A 21334-nucleotide genomic window follows, 5' to 3' on the forward strand; every position below is an offset into this window, starting at 1 on the left:
GGTTCTGGTGGTCTACCTTGTCTAGATCTCTCATGTTAATTGGACTTGTCGGCATGTGATGTTAACAGTCGACGCTGAACTGCTGGTCAGTGAGTGCAGCTGTGTGTGTACATGCTAGTGTGTGTGTGTGTGTGTGTACGCGCTAGTGTGAGATCAGCATTTTTTTAATTGGACAAACGAGGGCAGCAGTTTTGCCACCGGCGACCGAAGGAAATGTCTGCCCTTATTCCTGGCTCACACTGTGTCTCTCCCTCACTGCTGTTAACCCTTATGTGTAAATAGGAATCCGGTTGTGTCGCACAGCTATCACTAATTAGACTCTCAGAAGGCAGTGTGAGGGGAACGGATACCTCCGGAAAGGGTTTGATATGACACGAGATTTATCATTTAGCTCTTCCTCCCTTCCACTACCCATCCCTTCTCCCTCGTCTCCCTCTCCTCCCTGTCTACCCCCTCGTCTCCCTCTCTACCTCCTCCCTGTCTACCCCCTCCCCCTCCTCTCCCTCCGTCTCCTCTTAGACAAACACTGCTGCTACTGTAGATAGCATGCATCCTGCTCATGCATCCTGCTCATGCTCGCCAAGCGTTTCCAAACGGTGACGCATCACCACAGTGTACGTGGTGACTCACTAGGCCCCTGCTCTCGTCGTGCATTCAGACACTGACACGCTGGCATCGAATAGATTGTTGCTTTATTTACTGTAGTAATTCACCATTAATTGTTTGATTAATCTTGTTGGAACAGAAGTCTCAGCTTGTTACCCCCCCCCCCCCCCCCCCCCCAATTATGTTGTTCAGGGCCACAACCAGTAAAGTAGTTCTTTTGGAGCACATTCGCAGTCTTGCACACTTTGTCCTGTTTTCGCCTTCAACCTTTTCTCTGTGTAAATGTCTGCTGCTTTCATGAGTCATCATGTGCCATGCGTGCAGCGTCGGCAACCAGCGTCGGCAACCATCCGTCAGCCTCCAAACAAAACGTTCTCCTCTCAGATCTCCCCCCCTCCCCCAAAATATATCCCATCTGTCATTCCGAACGCACACGGACACGTTTACGTGTCCTCTCTGATCCTGTTCAGATTCCGGGTCTTTCCGGTCCCGCGTCCCTTCACACGACGCTCTCCTCCAGGTCTCCGGGGTTGGCCCTCACGTTGGAGTTGGAGTTGGAGGTGTTGTACTCGTGCAGGTACCTGTGCCCGAGGCCCTGCGCCGGGGCCTCGCTGCCCGCGCTGCTGCCCGCGCTGCTGCTGGTCGTGGAGGCGCACTGGACCAGCATGCCTTGCAGCGACTGGCTCCGCCGGTTCCAGATCATGCTCAGCCTCTTGGCGTAGCCGTAGCAGGTGGTCGTCGCGGTGATGTCGCCCACGTCGAAGGAGCTGCTGCGCGTGGGGCGCAGGGTCGGCCTCCAGTCCGTCACGGCGCCGGGTCCGGACGACTCGGAGCCCAGGCTGTAGCGGGAGCCCAGCATCTTATCCAGGTCTGGCTCCCCCTTCTCGGGCTGGCGAACCTTCCGTCCGCCCGGCTGCCTGAGGGCCTTGTGGGTCCGGGGGTTGGGCAAGGTGTGGGACGTGTTCCCTGGGGTGTAGTACAGCGTCAGTCTCTCCCTCTCGGGGGTGAAGGGAGGGAACTTCTTCTTCTCCCTCAGCGCCACCTCCAGCCCGCTGCCCTCCACGCCTCCGCCCTTCTCCGTCTCAGCCCTGTCCGTCTTGGGCGGAGTCCGGCCGCGGCTCTTGACCTGCGGTTTGGTCTTGGGAGGCGTCGCTTTGACCTGCTGGCCCAGCATCCCGTTGGGAAGCGCCACCATCATCACGCCCCCGTTCCCGTTGGTCTGGGCGTAAACGTCCACGCCGCCTTTGGCGGGCAGGTCGCCGTCGCCGCGGTGACCGCCGGGGTACTGGCCGCCGTCGTCCTGGCAGTCCCCGCAGGCGCGGTGCCTCACCATCATGGCGACGGTGAACACCAGGAGGGTCACCACGATCACGCCGCCCACCATCACCGTCAACGTGCCGCCCAGGAAGTGAGCCTGCAGCGAGCGACACTCGGAGTAGTCCTCCTTGGTGCTGAACTGCGTGCAGCCCAGCACCATGGTGGTGGAGAGCGAGGCCAGCCCGTCGTCAAAGATGGCCAGGACGCACAGGCTGTAGTCGGCCCCCGACACCAGGTTCTTCAGCAGGAAGGTGGTGCTTGTCGGAGGCAGGATCCTATCAGGGGAGAGAGAGAGAGAGGGGTAGGGAAAGAGCGGGAGAGAGAGAGAGAGGTAGGGAAAGAGCAGGAGAGAGAGAGAGAGAGGGGACAGTGATGAGTCATTTGCTGACTAGCGAAACAGGATATCTTCGACTGAACAGGAGCAGGAGATGAATCCAGTGAAATGCAATCGGCTGCAGAGCAGCCCCTGAGTACTAATGACTATAATGTGCTGCCAGAGGGGGAGACTGATGGAGGGGAGGTATTGGCCCTGCTCTGCTGTTGTCCAGATGCCCCAGTCAATAATACCTTGCAGCAGAGGAGCAGTAGTAAGTGGTCAGTGAGGGATATTCAGGCAGGCAGAATGCAGACTCGACAAGCGCCTTAGTTTATTAAATGTGTTTTTGTCCTTTTTGAAACATGTCGTGCCAAGTGATGAGGTATTCAAGACGAGGTGACACATCCGCTTACCCCCCCCCCCCCCCAACTGTCTGTCTGCCAGGCATTAAACTGTCTGTCTGCCAGGCCTTTAACTGTCTGTCTGCCAGGCATTAAACTGTCTGTCTGCCAGGCCTTAAACTGTCTGTCTGCCAGGCCTTAAACTGTCTGTCTGCCAGGCCTTTAACTGTCTGTCTGCCAGGCCTTTAACTGTCTGTCTGCCAGGCATTAAACTGTCTGCTTGCCAGGCCTTTAACTGTCCTCTTTGATCAACTGGTGCATCCTGTCATCCGACAGACAGACAGCCCTTATTGATGCTACTGCTGCTGACTCAGGGGAATCCCGCTACAAATGTAAAGAAAATGTTTTCCGGAACGGCTCTGAACCAGGCTTCTCCTGGTGTTTACCGTGGATGGATACTAGCGAGCTCTTGGGAGGAAGACCTTGAGCACTTTCTAATCTGGTCCGTGCTTGCAGTTAACCTTCCCTTCGCCCTCGCTTCCCCGCCTCCCTAGTCCCTCTGACGCTCAGCTCCCCGAGATCCTGACTTCCTGGTGTCTCAGTGCTTTGTGTGCCCCGTGTAGAGGCGCTCGCTAATGACAATGAGAAGTGGAGGCTCCGTTTGGAACATTAACTCGGGACGTGCAAGCTATTATCTCCATGGGGTCTGTTAAATATTCCGTTGGGATTATGAATTATAAGCCCTATTGAAGCCCCGTCCATTAGTCACTGGAGAAGAATCAGGGATTGTATTAGTGCGTGTTGATTGTTTGTCGTAGGGCCAGTGAGTAAGAGCCACATTGGGTACAGATCTCTCTCCCGTGTCTTCGCTGGGAGACCTGGAGCTTGGTGTTGAGGTTGGAGGAGAGGACAGAGGCTGCTGTTTGGAACACTGACCAGCCTCTCCCGCCTGCAGCCTCACCCTCCCTCCAGCCTGCATCCTGCCTGGGCATCACGTTAATGCTTTAATTCATTTCCCTGAACCTCCCCCCTGTGCCTCCTTGCCCCCCCCTCCTCCTCCACCTCCCCCGGCTGTGCTTGTCTACACACGCAGCCTAGATTCTAGGCTAGCGAGGGGGAGTCGATTTGAACAAATGTAGGCTAGCTTTTTTCTGATGTCTTATTTGATGCCGACTGCAGATCTGTAATTCTGCTGTGTTGGAGAGAGGTGGGGAAAGAGAGGCAAAGAGAGGTGAGGAAAGAGAGGCAAAGAAAGAGAGGTGAGGAAAGAGAGGCAAAGAAAGAGAGAGATAAAGAGAGGTGAGGAAAGAGAGGCAAAGAAAGAGAGAGCGAGAGGTGGGGAGCGTTCCCTGCTAGGAGATTGAACATTGAGAGTTTGTTCTTGCTCATTTGAAAAGAACCGTGTTTTGTGTGTAGGCGTGCGTGTGCGTTTTAATGCGTCCCGAAACGGATCTGTTTAGACGCGTCTTGCAGCGGGAGAGGTGTTTCATAACCCCTGCATCTGCATTACTGTTCGCCATCCCTCGTAGCTCTGGCTTTGGAGTAAAGTCGTCAGCGCTCCCTAGACCCCCTCTCTCCCTATTTATCTCCATTTCAGTCAGAGGGATAGGATGTGACACTGTCTCCAGCTCGGCAGCCCGGTCTCCTTAGCGGAGTTCATCCTGGTGTCCCCTGAGCCTTGAAACCCTCTCATCCCGTTAGCCGGTCTTGCCACACATCGCTCTATAAATACACACCCCCCCACCTGCCCCTCTGGGATGCCTCTGGAGTCGGCTTTGGTGCCTCTGCCAGGTAACATGTTGTGTTAATCACTCTTGATCTGGTCGAGAGCACTGCTGTAAAGCTGTTTGTTGTTGTTTGTTGCTGCAGTAGTGTGTTTTGTTCGGTTCACTGTACTGGGGTATTGGTAGAGTGTTTGTCTGCGGATCAAGGGATTGCTGGTTCAAATCCCCCTCTTACGTCAGTTTGGAGAAATCAAAGAATGACTAAATGAATACATAAAAGTACAAAATACGTAAACAATTCCTAGCGTTGTGTTTGCGGTGTCTGCCAGGTGAGGCCTACCTGTAGACCAGAGCGTCGTCGGCGGTGCAGTTGTACTGGATCTGATACATCCACACCAGGTAGGGGCCGGACGCTCGGCCCATGTGCCAGCGCACCTGGGCCGAGGTGGCGGTCACCCCCAGCACCCCCACCAGGCGCTCGCTGGCACTGCTCTCGCCGTCCACCCTCTCTCCGCTCTCGCCCTCGCCGCTGGCGTTCCTGACGGTCACCACCCCCCCCCCCCCCTTCCCGTGTCGGCCCTCCCTCCCGCTGGTGATGTCGGAGGACCCGGGGTCTCCCCGGGGGTTGGTCAGGGGCACGGTGTTGTTGCCGCGGTGCGGGAGGGGGATGATCTTGAGGTCCACCAGCGCCGTGGCCTCGCCGGCGGCGTTGATGGCGATGCAGGTGTACGTCCCGTCGTCGCGGGCGCGCGTCACCAGCACGTCCAGCGTGCCGTTGTAGTGCGAGCGCACGCGGCTGGAGTTGGCCACAATGCGGTCGTCGGGGGAGATCCAGTGCATGACGGGCTCGGGGTCGCCGATGGCGCGGCACCTCAGCGTGGCCCGCTGGCCCTCCAGCACCCACAGCTTGTTGGAGTGGCGGGTGATGAGCGGAGGCTCGCAGGTGAATTCCTCCTCGGGGATGGACCAGAAGTAGCGGCCGGCCAGGTGCGCCGGCGTGGCGCACGTCTCCATGTCGTCCCCGCGGACCAGCCGCCGCAGCCAGAGCAGCTCGCAGTTGCAGTGCAGCGGGTTCCCCCCGAAGCTCAGGCTGATGAAGGCGTTGTAAGGGGTGGGGCTGACCACGCCCGTCTGCGAGCGCGAGAACAGGGGGTCGGGCGGCAGTGTCTGCAGCCGGTTGGAGGTCATGTCGAGGCGCGCCAGCTTGTAGAGCTCCCCGAAGGAGCCCTCGGCGATGTGGTCGATGAGGTTGTGGTCGAGGTTGAGCGTGTGCAGGCTGGCCATGCTTTGGATGGCTTCCCAGGGCACCTTGCGCAGGTTGTTGTAGGACAGGTCCAGGTCCTCCAGCGTGGGGAGGAAGTCGTCGAACGCCGCCGGCGACACGAAGGTCAGCTGGTTGCTGTTGATGATGAGGTGCTGCAGGTTGAGCAGGCCGGCCAGGTCGCGCGGCCCCACCGCCGTCAGACGGTTGGTGTCCAGGTGCAGCGAGCGGAGGCTCTCTAGGTCGGCGAACGCCATCGGCCGCACCGTGTGGATGGTGTTCCTGGACAGCGTCAGCTCCACCAGGCCCGTCATGTTGGCAAAGTCCACCTTCCCCACCTCCAGGATGAAGTTGTCCGCCAGCCGCAGCTCCACCGTCCTCCGGTCGATGTCCGGCGGCACGAACAGCAGGCCCTTGTTGACGCACAGCGTGCTGAGGGACTCGGACAGGTTCCGGCACACGCAGTGGAAGGGGCAGATGGACACCACGCCCCAGGTCTCCCCCGCTGAGACCCCCGGGCTCTGGACCAGCACGACCCAGGAACAGGTCACCACGGCCAGCCACACGGCCGAGCGCGGGGCCTGGGGGCGGGCCGGGGGCCTCAGGGATGGTTGGAGGGCGTTCCACGGGGAGGGTGTGGAGAGCGGGGCGGGGGGTGGGTGTGGCGCGTGAGAGGACTGGTGTTGGGGGTTGGGTTTAGGCATTGTTGAGACGGTCGTTCATGAACCTATGGAGGAACAAATCATAGGATTAGCGTGCTGTATTTATGGAGTATGTTGCTGTATTTATGGAGTATCTATTCATTTTGTCCTAAAAAAAAAAAAAATCTTAAAATGTGTGGATCTGGTGCAGTAACTTGGCAGAGCAGTCACAAGATGTTGGTGTCAACATCTTGGCACCGGTGTTAGTGCACCAGATGTGAGCAGGATCCTAGGTGAAGGAACAAACAGGATGTGATGTCGGCCCCAGGCCAGGGCCGCTCTGGCAGGACCGTGTTGACTGGCTGTGACGCAGTGGCTGGGACTGCTCAGTGTCAGGTTACTGAGCCCCTCCGCTTGTTCTCACTCTCACTGCCCGCTCTGCTGCCACAAGACTGATTGGCCCATTAACCTGATGCATTGCCCCTTGTGCGTGTGTCTGTATTGTCTGTCGTGTGTGTGTGTGTCTGTGTGTGCGCCTGTGCCTGTATTGTGTGTGTGTGTCTGAATGTGTGTTAATCCACTCACACCACTCCAGTGAACGCTCATGAACACGTTTTATCTAATGAGAAGCAATGACATGGGCTTGAAAACCGGTGTAGAGAGGTCTGGCTGCTAAACGAAGCAGAATGAGGGCTATGGTGTGACTGAGGCTTCAGGTCGTTGTGTACAAATGGACCTTGAACGCAGGCCTCGACGCCCCGGATTGTTTGACTTCCATTACGGGGCGATGATGATGATGATTAATGTGACTGTGTCATGCCTCGCCAGCACCGCTGCATCTCAACGGGTTTTGGAATATTCAATTTGTGCTCGTTTGAGCCTTATGTAAGGCTTCTACTGCTGTCTCGCTCTTCTCCAAGTACGGGGTGGGGGGGTGGGGGGTGGGGGGTGGTGAGGGGTGTGTGTGGTGTGATTTGCATGTGGTGTATTTATGTATGTGTGTGTGTGTGTGTGAGAGGTGTGTGTGTGTGTGTGTGTGTGTGTCAGAGAATGAGAATAGATGATGAAGGGCCCAGAAAGAGACTAATGATACAGCCTATAAATACCCAGACGAGTACGACGTATAAACTGGGTTTGTGCACACACTGGGTCCTGACTTGCAGACTATTTGACAGCCCCAGTGTACGAGCATGTATGGGTTGGCTTTATAGGACTGCGTGATGGATGATGCCTTATAAAACAAGAAACAAACCATGCAGCCTATGGAGATGACCTGCAGTGTGCCAGAGAGAGAGGAGGAATGGAGGGATGGATGTTGACAGTTAGTGACCACTATCTGTCTGGGTGGAGGGGAGGGAGGACTCTGAGAGGGTTAGAATTACAGGTGTGTGTGTGTGTGTGCATGTACTCTGGAAGTAAAAGATGTCAAGGCTGTGATTTCTAAAAGGTAACTGGATGGTAATGATTGACTTTCCTGATCCGAGGCTTCTGGGTGCCATGTTGCTGTCAGGAGTCCTGAAGTGATCTCCTCACAGCATGAGTCCTCCCTCCCCCTTTGTTGCCATCGCTGTCTTTCAAACCCCAACATTACCAAGCTGACAGGACCAACAATTCTCGCCTTTTATTTCCCATATTCCAATTGTTATCCTTTTCAGGTTTTGTCATTCTTTATGACCTGTTTTAGGCTTTATTGTCAGTCTCTGAGTGATTCACTCCGTGCTGTTGATAGGTGAGTTTTCTTAATCCACAATATGAGCATTCCACAGACCAGCCAAGAGACAATAGGATCATTATTTCATTTGTCACAAAACTAAACATAATCAGCCTGCACCTTATTGTGCACTGTCAAAAATCTACAGTAAAACCAACCTAATTTTGAAACTATACGAATGAAGACTTCCAACTTACTTAAGTTGCTTGGGTATTTGCTGAGAAAGCCACATCTATTGATTCTTCGTGATAACTGGAGCATGAATTGAAATAATCCGATTTAGTTGAGCCCTCAGGATACACAGACGGGCTCGCTTCCTCCCCAGAAGGATGAAAGGTGGGAAACATTTCTCTCGTCTCCTCGACTCATCTTCAGCTCTCTGTTCGTCCTTTCACCAATTCCCCGACTTGGAGGATCCTCTCCTCGGATTGCGTTTCCTCCCCGCGTCTCATAACTCCAGAGTTATTTGTATTCCACCCCTTTCCCTGCCCGCCCGTCGCGTCTGTCCTCAGAGGCAGAACAGTGAGGCTCTTCCACTTCCCAGACTCTGTGTTATCTGTGTTAGAGCAGCGCAAGTCCTCTCAGCCCCCCCTCCCCTCTCCCGTCTCTGCCCCTCTCCTCCTCTTGACTGGCCGCCGCCGTCCCTCCCCTGAAAGGCAGGAGTGCACCCTCCACTTCTTACTCGCCGACTCCTCCCGCTAGTCCTCTCTTCCTGCTGACCGGGGTTGGGCAGAGGAAAGGGCTCTCGGCGTCTGATTTCAACGACCTACAACGATGGCATGTTTCACCCCTGCCGTCCGAGCTCGCTCTCAACTCAAATCAGACGCTTGTTTCGACGCACGTCTCCTCTTCCACCATCCCTGTGCAGCACGAGTCGTGATTTGTGGCTTTTGGTGCAGGGAGAGCGAGCGTGTGTGTGTGTGTGTGTGTGTGTGTGTGTGTGTGTGTTTTTGTGCGCGAGAGAGAGAGAGAGAGATGGGGAGATGCAGAGTGAGACTGCAATGTGTATGCTACTGAGAAGAGAGGGAGAGAGGAGAGGGAGGGGAGTGGGAGAGAGAAAGAGAGAGAGAGGGAGAGAGAGAGAGAGAGCCCGAAGCAGTCCTGCCTTTCAGTAGCGGCGGAAAGGAGGGAAATGAAACGGAGGCAGCGAGGAAAGAAAATGAGCATGCAGGACGGGTTGGGAAGAGGATCCGAAGGGTGTGAAGGTGTAGGAGGGTTTGGAGGTGGCAGTGTCTCCCGCATAACATTCCTACTACATGATCATTATAATCATCATCCATCATCTGCCAAGCAGCCGAACCACAGGGACTCGCTTCCTGTCCTCCTCTGGGTTCAAAGCGACACGCTGGTTCCTGCGCCCCAAGGGGCGCTGCCACGGTGCTGGGGGTGTCCTCCGGGTAGCAGGCTCCCGTCGCCCTCCGTGTCGCCATTGTACATGACATCAAGGACGCGTTGCGACCAGGTGGAGGAAGAGTAGCGGTGTGCTGAGACGTCTGGAATTAAGACTCCACTGTTATAATAACAACAACGTATTCCTTTGCCAGAGGCTTTCATCCAAAGCAGAGTATAGAGGGGACCTCCTGAGAGGCAGTCAAATGGTCTACCGCTGAGAAATGCACACTAAAGTCCCCCACCAGGCCTATTAAAAGTCAATTGCCATCCACAATTTCTTTAAAAGTCTTGAAATTACTTAGTATTAATTATTTAGCATCTGATGAAAGCGGGCAACTTGATCTTAATGTTGTGGGAACCTCGAGTTATCATAGTAGGAAGACGTTTTGTTATTCAGCGGTCTTGGGAGTGATGGTGAGTGTTTACATGCTTGCTTGCAGTGCTGCTCTAATGCTGCTCTAATGCTTTTCAATATGAGCTAAACACGCACATATGAGCCAGGTAACCGAGCCGCTAAGCAATGGACTTATAGAGCAGCTTTGTACCCCAAATGATCGAAATGAGGGCTGGGTACAGGTTCAATCCCACTGTAGTGTAGAGCGGGATTTGAGGCGTACTTTTCACCCTTGAGTATACGTGAAGACGAGACGACAGAGAGGGGGGAGGAAGGAGGGAGGGAGGGAGGGATCAGTCCTCCCGTCTATATTCCTCCTCTCTGTCCCCCCGGGGTCTCCTCATTCCTCCGTTTCTCCATCGTGTGTTTTGCTTAGGAGAGTGACTCACCCTCACCCAGACCCAAACTCTAGGCTATATATAGAGGACAGTGTACAGGCATGCTTCACTGTGGCGCTTCTGACAGGAACAGGCTTGTAGTCTCTTAGTCGTTCACTGTCCAGCAATGCTCGCGCACTTTAAATCCACCTTTACCGGATTCTATCATGAATGGAGCCCTATTCATTATTGTACCCTGATGTCTTATGCTTGTGTAAAAAAAAAATGTTTTCATGTTTTTGCTACACATTGCTAATTTGCGGTATTTACGTTTTGTATGTCTAAGGCTAGTCCTGGAGCTGCTGTGTGTGTGTGTGTGTGTGTATGAGTATCCATGCCGACAAGTTATCTGAGACGGTGAGGGAGGATGTCATTGTGTCCAGCCATTCAGGATGGACAAAAGGAGCAATGTGGGCAATGACAGAGAAGCAGAATCTATTCAGCCCAGTGGATCTGAACAGCATTTTACAGACTGGGTCTGAAATCAGTGGGCTTGGCTGCTTTAGCAGGGCTATCAGAACTCATGCCAGTTGACAAATTGGGTGATATTTCAAAACAAATGACCTTGGCTTTTATTTATTTTATTTTCCCCTCTCTTCTTCTTTTTACGTAATCATGAAAGGCTAATTTGGAACAAGTGTCCTGGATGCATAATTGATCATTGGACTTCAACAGCAGACTTTAATCACATCCCAGTTGCTTTGTGCTCAAACATTATTATTTTAATGTGTTTTCCCTCTTCTGACGCCCACTTGATGCAGTCATTATAAAATTGGTGCTTTCATAAAACTGGGTTAGCTAGTCATGGTGGTGAGGTTTCCACCCTGAAATGATCACCTGCTTCCAGCTGGGAAGGGCTAGTAGAGGCAGACTAGTAAAGTAAGGTGTCCTAGAAAATCTTCTGCTCCGCCCCTCCATCTCTCCACTGGAACATCGTTAGAAAAGGTTGAACAGGAAGATGAATCACTCCCCATCCTAGCCCTGTGTCCCTCTGCACACTGTCACACTGCGTCGATGCTCTATAGCGGTTGCAACACAATTTCTAATTAATCAACTTCAAGAACAAAAAATACAAAGAATTATGTAATTTTTTCCAAATCTGACAATCGAAAGAGAAAATCATTTTGTTATCTGATTTTTGTTCTTTGTATAGAACATTGGCTCCATCAGACCTGCTGCTTGTTGTATGCGCAATGTACAGCAATCTGGGTCAGCACTCTAGTGCTTTGAAATGCTGTTTGAAAATGTATGGATTGACCATGAAATGGGGATGGACTAAGGGCGTTGGAACGTGAGCAGAACATTCACCCACTCATTTCAGTCTCTCTGTCACACACACACACCCTCTCACACACTCTCTCTCTCACACACACTCTCTCTCTCACACACTCTCTCACACTCTCTTTCTCACACACACTGTCTCTCTCTCACACACTGTCTCTCACACACTGTCTCTCTCACACACTGTCTCTCACACACTCTCTCTCTCACACTCTCACACACACACCCTCTCACACACTCTCTCTCTCTCTCTCTCTCTCTCTCTCTCTCTCTCTCTCTCTCTCTCTCTCTCTCTCTCTCTCTCTCTCTCTCTCTCTCTGTCTCTCTGTCTCTCTCTCTGTCTCTCTCTCTGTCTCTCTCTCTGTCTCTCTCTCTGTCTCTCTCTGTTCCTTCCCTCGTCCTCCTTTTCTCATTTCTTGGCGTTTCCACTCAGCTGTTCTCCGCAGCTCCTCTGGCCCCCAGGGCACCTGAGACAGATGTGTTAGCAGGTCTCGGGGAGTGTGCAGGGCATATGTAGGGGGATTAGCCCCTTCCCCGGGATTGTTTTGCCCAGTGATTTGAGTGTGTTCTCTGCCGTGTGCAGGGCTCTGATAGCGCTCACACAGGATGGGAGCATGGTGTGTGATAGTGGTATTATCGAGCGCTGGGAGACATTGATTTGGTATTGGTCAGAGAACAACGACCTCACACAACCCTCAAAGACCATTTGCACTTCAGCTTTGGTTTGATCTGTCCCCTGTGTCACAGATCACACACACAACTTCTTATGGATAATCCCTCCCTCCCTCCTTCATCCTCCATCCCTCCCTCCTTCATCCTCCCTCCCTCCCTCCTTCATCCTCACTCACTTCTTCCACCTCCTCTTTGTCTACACAGACCAACATCCCCTTTCTCCAGAACGTTCTGAACAACGACCAGTTCCTGTACGGCACCGTCGACACCCAGTTCATAGACGAGAACCAGGACCTCTTCAACCTCAAACCGGTTCAGAACCGAGCCCAAAAGCTGCTGCACTTTCTGGGTAAGGGAGTTCTCCCACCTCCTCCTTTCTAGGCCTGGAGCTTCTGCTAGAAAGACTGTGTTGGAGTGGAAGATAATGTTCCTGCTAGTCCTTTATTAAAGGTTGTTTTTTACACAGCACTATATCGGATCTCGTTGGTATTTACCCAATCATTTTCAGCTAATGATCTTGACTCATCGAACAATTACAATATCCCTCCGTACATTCAGAGGTGAGATAATTAACTGAATTCACGCTTGGCTGGAACCACACACCTGCTGCTATAAAAGCTCTAGAATTGCCAGCCCTCAAAGTTGTACTTCTTGATGTTCTGCTCTGTTACTGTCATGTTGGTACACAATAGATTCCTTTTTAGTCAAGCAATTTGTCAAAATGTTCTTGGAGCACTCTCGTGCATAGTGCGGCTCGCTAATGTCTGACAATTATGAAGGAGCTATTTAGAGACGCTTTCGGATAATGGATTCCAGGCACGACTTGCTTCTGCTCCTCGTCCCAGGTCACGTCATGGTGAACGGTCCCACTACGCCGATCCCGGTCAAGGCCAAGCCGTCATCCATCGACCCTGTGGTTCCTCCCGTCCCACTGGGTAACCCGCCAACCAGCAGACAACCTCTTAGTACCATCCATTTAAAAACCATTTGTCTTTGAGATATTATTAGAGTTGCGCCATGCGTGGTGGCTGAGATGTGGTTATTGTTGCACCGTGCCTTGTAAATACACAGACCATTTAGTTGATTTGTGTGTCGTTCTAGATAGAGGTGTCTGCTGAATTATAAAATGGAAATGTTTTGCTTTGAAAAACGAGCAACTGGCAGAGTTTTGACGTGGTGTCTTTGTTTCGAACTCCCAGGCGAGCCTCCTGTGGGTTTCCGTGAAGTGCTGCTGAGGGAGGGTCCCGAGGGCTTTGCCAAGGCGGTGCGTGCCCACCAGGGCCTCCTGCTCATGGACACCACCTTCAGAGATGCCCACCAGTCTCTGCTGGCCACCCGAGTGCGCACCCACGACCTCAAACAGATCGCCCCTTTTGTGGCTCACAACTTCAACAACCTCTTCAGCGTGGAGAACTGGGGAGGTAAGGAGATGCATTCAGGGAAACCATGCAGTTAATACACATGCAATAAGTATTTGTCTCTTTTGTATTTCTCTCTCTCTTTGTCTCCCCTTGCTCTCTCCGTCTCTGAGTGAACCTCTGTAGTCTCTTTTGCGATGTTGGGTTTCGGAAGGTCGCAGAGTGGGAAGGTCACGTAGAACAAGCTGCCTGGTTAAGTAGAAATGTGACACGGCCCAAGGGCTAGTCTCACATTGTTCAGCAGTGCGGGTTATTCTGGGGAACTCAGGAGGGCTCCCTGCCTCGGTCTCAGAAGAAAGCAGGATGACGTGCTTGAGGTAGATGAGAGATGACTGCCAGCTCATCTCGAAGTAAAAAAACGGATAGAAAACCGATTTTCTACCTCTGTTGCTAAGTGATGTGTCAGATCTGTGTCAGAATTTTTGACAATGCTCCTTTTGTCTTCCTGCCTGTGCTCACGACCTTTCCTTGCCCTGTCTTGTCAAGCTTTGTGTGGAAGTCACATTTGATATGTCATAGGAGCGGGTAATGAGACCACTTGTTTCCCAAACAGGAAAAGAGAGGAATTGCTCAAATGGATGTTGTGTGAACAGTTTTGGTCTTATATCTTGTTCAGTTACGTGATTGCTTCTAGTGAAGGCTACAGGTTAAATTGATAGAAAAGATTTAAGACTTTTGAGTTGAAAGGAAAACATTCTTCTGGTTAACGTTTATATATTTTCCCATAAATCTCCCCATTCATGTGAAAAATATCACAATTTATTCTGTGAACTTGATTTATACAGATTTTGTGACCCCCACACAAGTTTGTACATGCAAATTACATGCAAATAAGCCAATGAATAATTGTCACATGTGCCCACTAAATAATTACTGTACTGTGGATTGATGGAAAACATTATGCTAGCTTGAATAAAGTGCCTTCTTAAGCACAGTCCCTACTATAAATTCAATTTGAGCATTCCCTACAGTATACATGTGTAAAGTGTTCTGGATGGGAACTACGGTATATAAGGGGAAAGTAAACGAACCCTCGACTGAGATGAGTCGAGGTCTGTGGGCTCTTCCTGTCAGTGACGTTCCCTCTCCCGTGTCCAGGCGCCACCTTCGACGTGGCGATGCGTTTCCTGAGCGAGTGCCCGTGGCGGCGGCTGCAGGAGCTGCGGGCGCTGATCCCTAACGTTCCCTTCCAGATGCTTCTGAGGGGCGCCAACGCCGTCGGTTACACCAACTACCCCGACAACGCTGTGTTCAAGTCAGTGTCTGCACTGTGTCACACACACACACACCAAGTTTATCAAATGGGTTGGAAAAACTCCCTTTGGACGCTTTGCCAAAAGGGTCACAGAACAAGGGGGATTTGAACCTGAAACCTCTTGGATCTCCAGTCAGGTGCTGAGATTATACCCTACTCTCTAAACGGATGGGCATAGCTCAGTGGTTAGAGCATTTGAATACAGAGCTAAGGTTCCCCTCTGGACGTCTTTAACCTACAGTATGTAAACACTGTATGGTATTTATCCACTATGAAAAATATTGATCTAAAATGGAACAGAAAATACATAATCCCCCCCTAACATCATACTGTAGTTTGGATTAAATGGAAAGTCTGTATGCTTCTGCCACTTGCCATGTTATTTCACTGCACAGTCAGGAATCCAGCAGAATACTTATGAGGAGATTCTTCACTGAGGGATTCAAATAGTGTCACCTTTTGAAGAGAGTAAGGATGTTGCCTTGGTACCCAGGTACTACCAAAGGGAGAGTTTAGAAATATCGGTGTTGCTTAGCAAAGTGGACTTGGGTGTACTATCTATGTATTGAAGATACACATTTATTCAGTCTGAAACTCATTAATGCAGATTGATAGGACTTGCTTTATTTGTAACCCTTTCCCACTCAAGGATTCATCTTGATTACGTAAGCACCTCATCTAAACCCCTAATTCTGTAGTTCACCCTACCTTTAACATACTCTACAATATATATATAAAATGTATTATATCGAGTATATTAAATTATTCATATATATATATAGGAATAATATACATAATTTATTATACTCCATCTCATGTCCTCAACCTAAAACACCCTCCCCCCCCCCCCCCCAGGTTCTGCGAGGTGGCCAAGGAGAACGGCATGGACATTTTCCGGGTGTTCGACTCTCTGAACTACCTGCCCAACATGATCCTGGGCATGGAGGCTGCGGGGGCAGCTGGGGGGGTGGTGGAGGCCTCCATATCCTACACAGGAGACGTCTCCGACCCCATGAGACAGAAGTACTCCCTGGAGTACTACCTGAACCTGGCGGACGAACTGGTCAAGGCCGGGACACACATACTGGCTATCAAGGTAGGGATACAAGCTGGGAGCTGGGACGTGCATGCTGACCAGGAATGTTAGTGACCACAGTTAGGACCACAGTCAGTGCTGGTTCAAGGTAGGCCCACACCAGACGGTGCTGGTTCAAGGTAGGCCCACACCAGACGGTGCTGGTTCAAGGTAGGCCCACACCAGACGGTGCTGGTTCAAGGTAGGACCACAGACAGTGCTGGATCCAGGAAGTGACATCCCTGTCAGCTCCACTCAGCCGTGTTATCTCTGCTGCACACATGTTCTGCTTGTCACTGTGACTGGGGATGATGAATGAGCCACGGATCCTGTCATTGAATGTCACTGTCCCCTCCCCCCTTTCCCTCCCCCACCCTCGTGCTCTCCACCCCCCGCATGCCACCTCTCCTGCCCCGAACCTCTCTCCCCCACCTCCCTCCCTCCCTCCTCCTCTCCAGGACATGGCAGGGCTTCTGAAACCAGAGTCCAGCCGGATGCTGATTGGAGCTCTGAGGGACCGCTTCCCCGATATGCCCATCCACGTCCACACGCACGACACGGCCGGCGCCGGCGTGGCGGCCATGTTGGCGTGCGCAGAAGCCGGGGCAGACGTGGTGGACGTGGCGGTGGACTCCATGGCGGGAATGACATCACAGCCCAGCATGGGGGCGCTGGTGGCCTGCACTAAGGGGACCAAACAGAACACAGGTGAGCCCCACACACCTGACACTACACAGCTGAGCTCTACTTGAGGACCAATCAAAACTCAGGGGAGCTGAGCTCTACTTTAGGACCAATCAAAACTCAGGGGAGCTGAGCTTCTACTTGAGGACCAATCAAAACACGGGAGCTGTAGGCCGTCAGCTAGGTGCTGATTTGTGGGCGTAGCCCTCTGTGACACTGCTAAATAGGGCTAAAATAATCAAGTTTAATTTGATTTGAACCACCAACGCTGGGTTATATACAACAGCAGGTTGGGAAAGGAAACTGTGAAAAAACACATGTCAGCGGTTTCTTCGCTGAAATTAATTGGCTGAATTACTCTCACACACAGAGGGATGTGTTTTGAACTGGGACTGTCTGGAATGGACTGAAATCCCAGGCAGTTGAATAATGCTGGTCTTTAAACGCACACTCATTATGCCTGGTCTCCAGAGCTCAGAGATGGAGGGATGAACCGTCAGCACTAAAATAAGCAACACAACAGAGAACACATGGGAAGTGGTTTAGAAATTAAGCATGTCTGACGTTTTTGGCCAAGATGAGATGGCAAGAACAAGACAGAGGGAGCAAAGGAGAGGCAGAGAGAGATGTAGAGAGAGAGGGGAGAAGTAGAGACAGACCGACGTGGAGAGGGAGAGGTAGAAGTAGAGAGCATACCAGAAAAAGAACAGAGTGGAGAGACGGGGAGAGACCGGCGAGAGACCGAAAGAAGGGATGCAGGGGAAGGTCACTTACAGACACGATTTCTCCTACAGACACCACTCAGTGACCTTTCTTTAATTGAGACGTTACGGCATCAACTGATCAGGCTTAACCTCCTGTAATGACCTGACCTGCCCGCCTCTGCCGCCCCGCCTCCTCCCCTCCCTCCAACCAGGCAAGCGGGGGGGGGGGCGTTCTGCTGCCTCCGGGTTGCTAAGGTAACCGGTGTGAGGCCTGAAGTGGAAGCCCTTGTGTTCGGCCGGCCGGCCGGCCAGCGCCCGATAGCTGTTCGCTTCCTGAAACGGCACAGGCTGAGAGAGGGAAGATTCCGTGTTATGAGTCAACGTGAGAGGTCTGTCTCCGTGTCCCAATTTGCTCCACACCCCCTATAGTATACGTTGACGTTGGTTGTCGATGGAATTTAAACTCTCTAGAACTCTTTTATAGAAAAATAATTCCCACAAAGCAACGCGGAATGTTGTGCCCAGCACAACAATGCAACCCCTAGCCTCTCTTCAAGACAGCCTGTCATCACAAAAGCAACCAGGCACTAGCTATTCCTTGTGATGCCATTGGGTACACCAGATAATGAATGATGTCATAAACACATTCTAAAATATTCACTGGGTCAAAAGAATCCAATCTCTACAAGATCAAACGATAATTTAATATCTCTTTCTTCCGTACACAACAAATGCCACTTAATTGCTTTTGGAAAGCCCTCAAGAACTCGTTTTGACAAGAGGGCAAGAGGGTGAATTAATTAGCTTGACGAGTTGCATCTGATTAGAAATTACCTGGACATGTATCGGCATATAAACAACGGAATAGTGTTCCTCTGCAGTTACCAAAGCAGCTCATTTCAAATACATGTTCACTTTTTAACCTTCCTACTTGACGAGGAAATCGAGCATGTAACGCTGGATTACGCATCCCTCATGCTTTATTCCGAGGACTAAAAAGTTCTCAACACTGTGAAATTGAGTCGTTTTCTAAATGGAAAAAATAAATGCCAAGACACTGGCTGAAGAGAGTTTTGGGTCTACATCTGTGCCTTCAAACATATTTATTTAAATTACATCTGCACCTAGTTGTTTGGACAAAATGGAAACCCGAGGTGCACTGTTTATCGGTATGCTTCTCAACCCAACCCTGTTATTTCACAGCGCTTTTAGAAATCCAGCAGAATAATTGTGAGGACTCCATCCTGTCCTGGGCCCTAACCTTTTTGAAGATGTTGAAATGTTTCCCCTTAAATGTTTTATAATATAGTTGTTAAGGAAGGACTGTTGTGTTGTGTGTAGTAAAAAACAAAAACAAAAAAATTGTACGACTCGAGTGGTTAGCGGTGAGGCGACTGGACTGGATTCCTCATGGCTCTTATTGTTCGATTAACGGCTCAGCTCATCTAACCTTTGTAGGAGGCGGTTGCCTTGGTACCCAGGTACTACTAATAGGAAGTTTAGGAAACAAGAAATTCATTCATTCATTGTTGCTTAGCAAAGTGGCCTTGAGTGTAGTATCTATAAAAACAATGTCTGTTCAGTATAAAACACATTGCAGCTTTATAGACCTTTCTTTCTTTGTAATCCTTTCTGACTCATGGATTCATCTTGATTATGTAAACACTACTAGAAAAACCCAATGTGAGATTCAGCCCATCCACAAGACGGAATAGCAAGGTTTTATAGCCTATGTTAATGTCCAGGCTTCTGCAAACCTAATAACAAAGTAATGAACAAACCATTGGGTGTGTGGATGAAGCACATTCTACCACTGTGCTTCTCTCTGTGTCGTCAAAAGATTTAATTTTTAGTACCTGATCTATAGTCTTTTATTTATCAGAAAAGTTGTTTTTCTTACCTGTTACTAGGGAGTTCTTTCAATGTTTTCTCCATCTCAAGCCAATTCTTTTTCACTTGACACTTAATACCTTTTGAGCTTCTTATTCCTTCAATCTATCAATCCATACTTCTTGGTACTCTGCATCAGCAGAGCTCCCGAAGCCAAGATCCCTTATTCTCCTCCATGATGATTGTAGATCATACTTAAGACAGCTCCAGCCTTGGGTGACTGTTCGTCCATCGGCCTGTCAGTCTGTTTGTGTCTCTGTCTGTCTCAGAAACAGACACTGAAACAGTTTGTCCATCTGTCTGTCTCAGGGCTGCAGACAGACAGGGAAATCTGTCTGTCTCTTTGTCTGTGTGTTTTTCTGTCTGTCTGTGTCCCTGTCTGTATTCATCTGTTTGTTGCCAGATGAAGTTAAGACTTAAGTAAACACGTCTTCGCCGACTCCCACACCTCCATGTTAAACACAAATCCATGCTTGCGCTAGCAGCTGCATCTGAGCCGGTCGTCTCCCCCCCCCCCCCCCCCCCCCTGTCCCATCAGGCATTCCTCTGGAGAAGGTGTTTGACTACAGCGAGTACTGGGAGGTCGCTCGTGGGCTCTACGCACCTTTCGACTGCACGGCCACCATGAAGTCTGGAAACGCAGACGTTTACGAGAACGAAATCCCAGGAGGCCAGTACACCAACCTGCACTTCCAGGCTCACAGCATGGGCCTGGGACACAAGTTCAAGGAGGTGAAGAAGGCCTACACCGAGGGGAACAAGTTGCTCGGTGACCTCATCAAGGTGAGACAACCGTGTAGTTTTCACTTCCTGTATGATGTAGCAAAATACTGTATGTTTGTTTCGGTTCAGATATTTTGAGGCGTTTTACGTCCTGTCCGTATCTCCGCATGTTTTTTTTTTTTTTTCCTAGTCTGATCTGATAGTCAGATTTATAGTGTGAAAGAGAGTAAAATCTTATTGAAGTGAATTGTTAAAGGCCCACTTATTCTGCTGTACTCCTCATTCTTCCCTCCAGAGCATATATGCGGGTCTCAGTTTTGTATTCAAAAATTGAATAAAAAGAGGAGAGGACTAAGTTTGAAGGGAGTAGAGCTGCTAATCTCACTGCTTTCTGTCTGGGCCCTGAGTCAGACCAGCTGAGGAGCTTTGAGCAAAGCTTATCTGTTCTGTTCCTTTACGCTTCTCTCTGATCTCTCCAATCAATTGCATCTTCTAGCTTTTGGTCTCGCCTAGATGGTTTTCATTTCCTACAGCTTAATTAAATGATCAGAGATAGTCGAGTTTGTGTTCCTCTTCCCTTTTCTCCTACTCCGTTTTCCCCGCGCTGTCTAATATTGCCCATATCACAGGCTTGGTGAATCAGTATCGGCGTTCGTTCAATAGACGACACGCTCCCACTGTTGTCACTATCTGCTTCTTTCTCTCCATTCAGTCTTCTTGTTGTTGTGGCGTCTCGCTGTCCCATCGGCGACACTAACTTTCTCTCTCCACTCCCCTCTCTCTACTCCCCTCTTTTTCTCTCTGCTCCACCCTTGCTTTCTCAACCCTTCTCTTCACACCTCTTTTTCTCTCGCGCGCGCTCGCTCTCTCTTTCTCACTGTCTCTCTCGCTCTCTCTCTCGCGCGCTCTCGCCCTCTCTCTCTCGCCCTCTCTCTCGCCCCCTCTCTCTCTCGCCCTCTCTCTCGCCCTCTCTCTCGCCCTCTCTCTCGCCTTCGCCCTCTCTCGCCTTCGCTCTCTCTCGCCCTCTCTCTCTCGCCCTCTCTCGCCCTCTCTCTCTCTCGCCCTCTCTCGCCCTCTCTCTCTCTCGCCCTCTCTCTCTCTCGCCCTCTCTCTCTCCCCCAGCCTCCTCTCTTTTAATCTAAATCTATCTCCAATCCTCTCCTGGCTCTTGCTCAGTTCCTCAGCAGTTGGAATGTTTTGAAAGGTGAAAACGGAGTATGACGCTGGCGTGGTAGCATCAGTTTCAAAACTCCTGTGTCCCCCTCCCCAGGTGACCCCCTCCTCAAAGATCGTGGGCGACCTGGCCCAGTTCATGGTGCAGAACTCTCTGACGCGGGCGGAAGTGGAGGAGCGTGCGGACGAGCTGTCCTTCCCGCTGTCAGTGGTCGAGTTCCTGCAAGGACATATCGGCATTCCTCATGGAGGCTTCCCAGAGCCCTTCCGTTCCAAGGTAACGCCAACGCTAACAAGCCAAGCTAACGCAAACAAGCCACTCTTAATTCTAATAATTCTCTGGATAAGAGTGTCTGCTAAATGTAATAAGCCACGCTAA

General features: G+C 51.0%; 2 protein-coding genes across 4 annotated transcripts in view; one reads left to right on the forward strand and one right to left on the reverse strand.

Moving 5' to 3' along the window:
• Positions 1–21334, forward strand: part of pcxa (pyruvate carboxylase a) — a 56180-nt gene that overhangs the window by 32364 nt on the left and 2482 nt on the right. For both annotated transcript variants that reach the window (XM_062485177.1, XM_062485178.1), the window contains exons 11-18: positions 12238–12382; positions 12879–12968; positions 13233–13454; positions 14550–14706; positions 15562–15802; positions 16240–16489; positions 19598–19842; positions 21053–21232. In XM_062485177.1, coding sequence (XP_062341161.1) covers positions 12238–12382; positions 12879–12968; positions 13233–13454; positions 14550–14706; positions 15562–15802; positions 16240–16489; positions 19598–19842; positions 21053–21232 — 1530 coding nt within the window. The remainder of the gene's footprint in view (positions 1–12237; positions 12383–12878; positions 12969–13232; positions 13455–14549; positions 14707–15561; positions 15803–16239; positions 16490–19597; positions 19843–21052; positions 21233–21334) is intronic.
• lrfn4a (leucine rich repeat and fibronectin type III domain containing 4a) lies at positions 701–8844 on the reverse strand. 2 transcript variants are annotated; one of them, XM_062485930.1, is made up of 4 exons: positions 8115–8844; positions 4645–6292; positions 1766–2198; positions 701–1732 (listed from the first exon to the last, which is right to left on the reverse strand). In XM_062485930.1, the coding sequence occupies exons 2-4, from the start codon at positions 6267–6269 to the stop codon at positions 1106–1108; spliced, it is 2685 nt and encodes an 894-aa protein (XP_062341914.1). In that variant the 5' UTR covers positions 6270–6292; positions 8115–8844; the 3' UTR covers positions 701–1105. The 2 variants fall into 2 exon arrangements, with proteins under 2 accessions (XP_062341914.1, XP_062341913.1); XM_062485929.1 differs by having other exon boundaries at positions 701–2198.

Source organism: Osmerus eperlanus, chromosome 19 (genome assembly GCF_963692335.1).
Source record: "Osmerus eperlanus chromosome 19, fOsmEpe2.1, whole genome shotgun sequence".
Classification (NCBI taxonomy): domain Eukaryota; kingdom Metazoa; phylum Chordata; class Actinopteri; order Osmeriformes; family Osmeridae; genus Osmerus; species Osmerus eperlanus.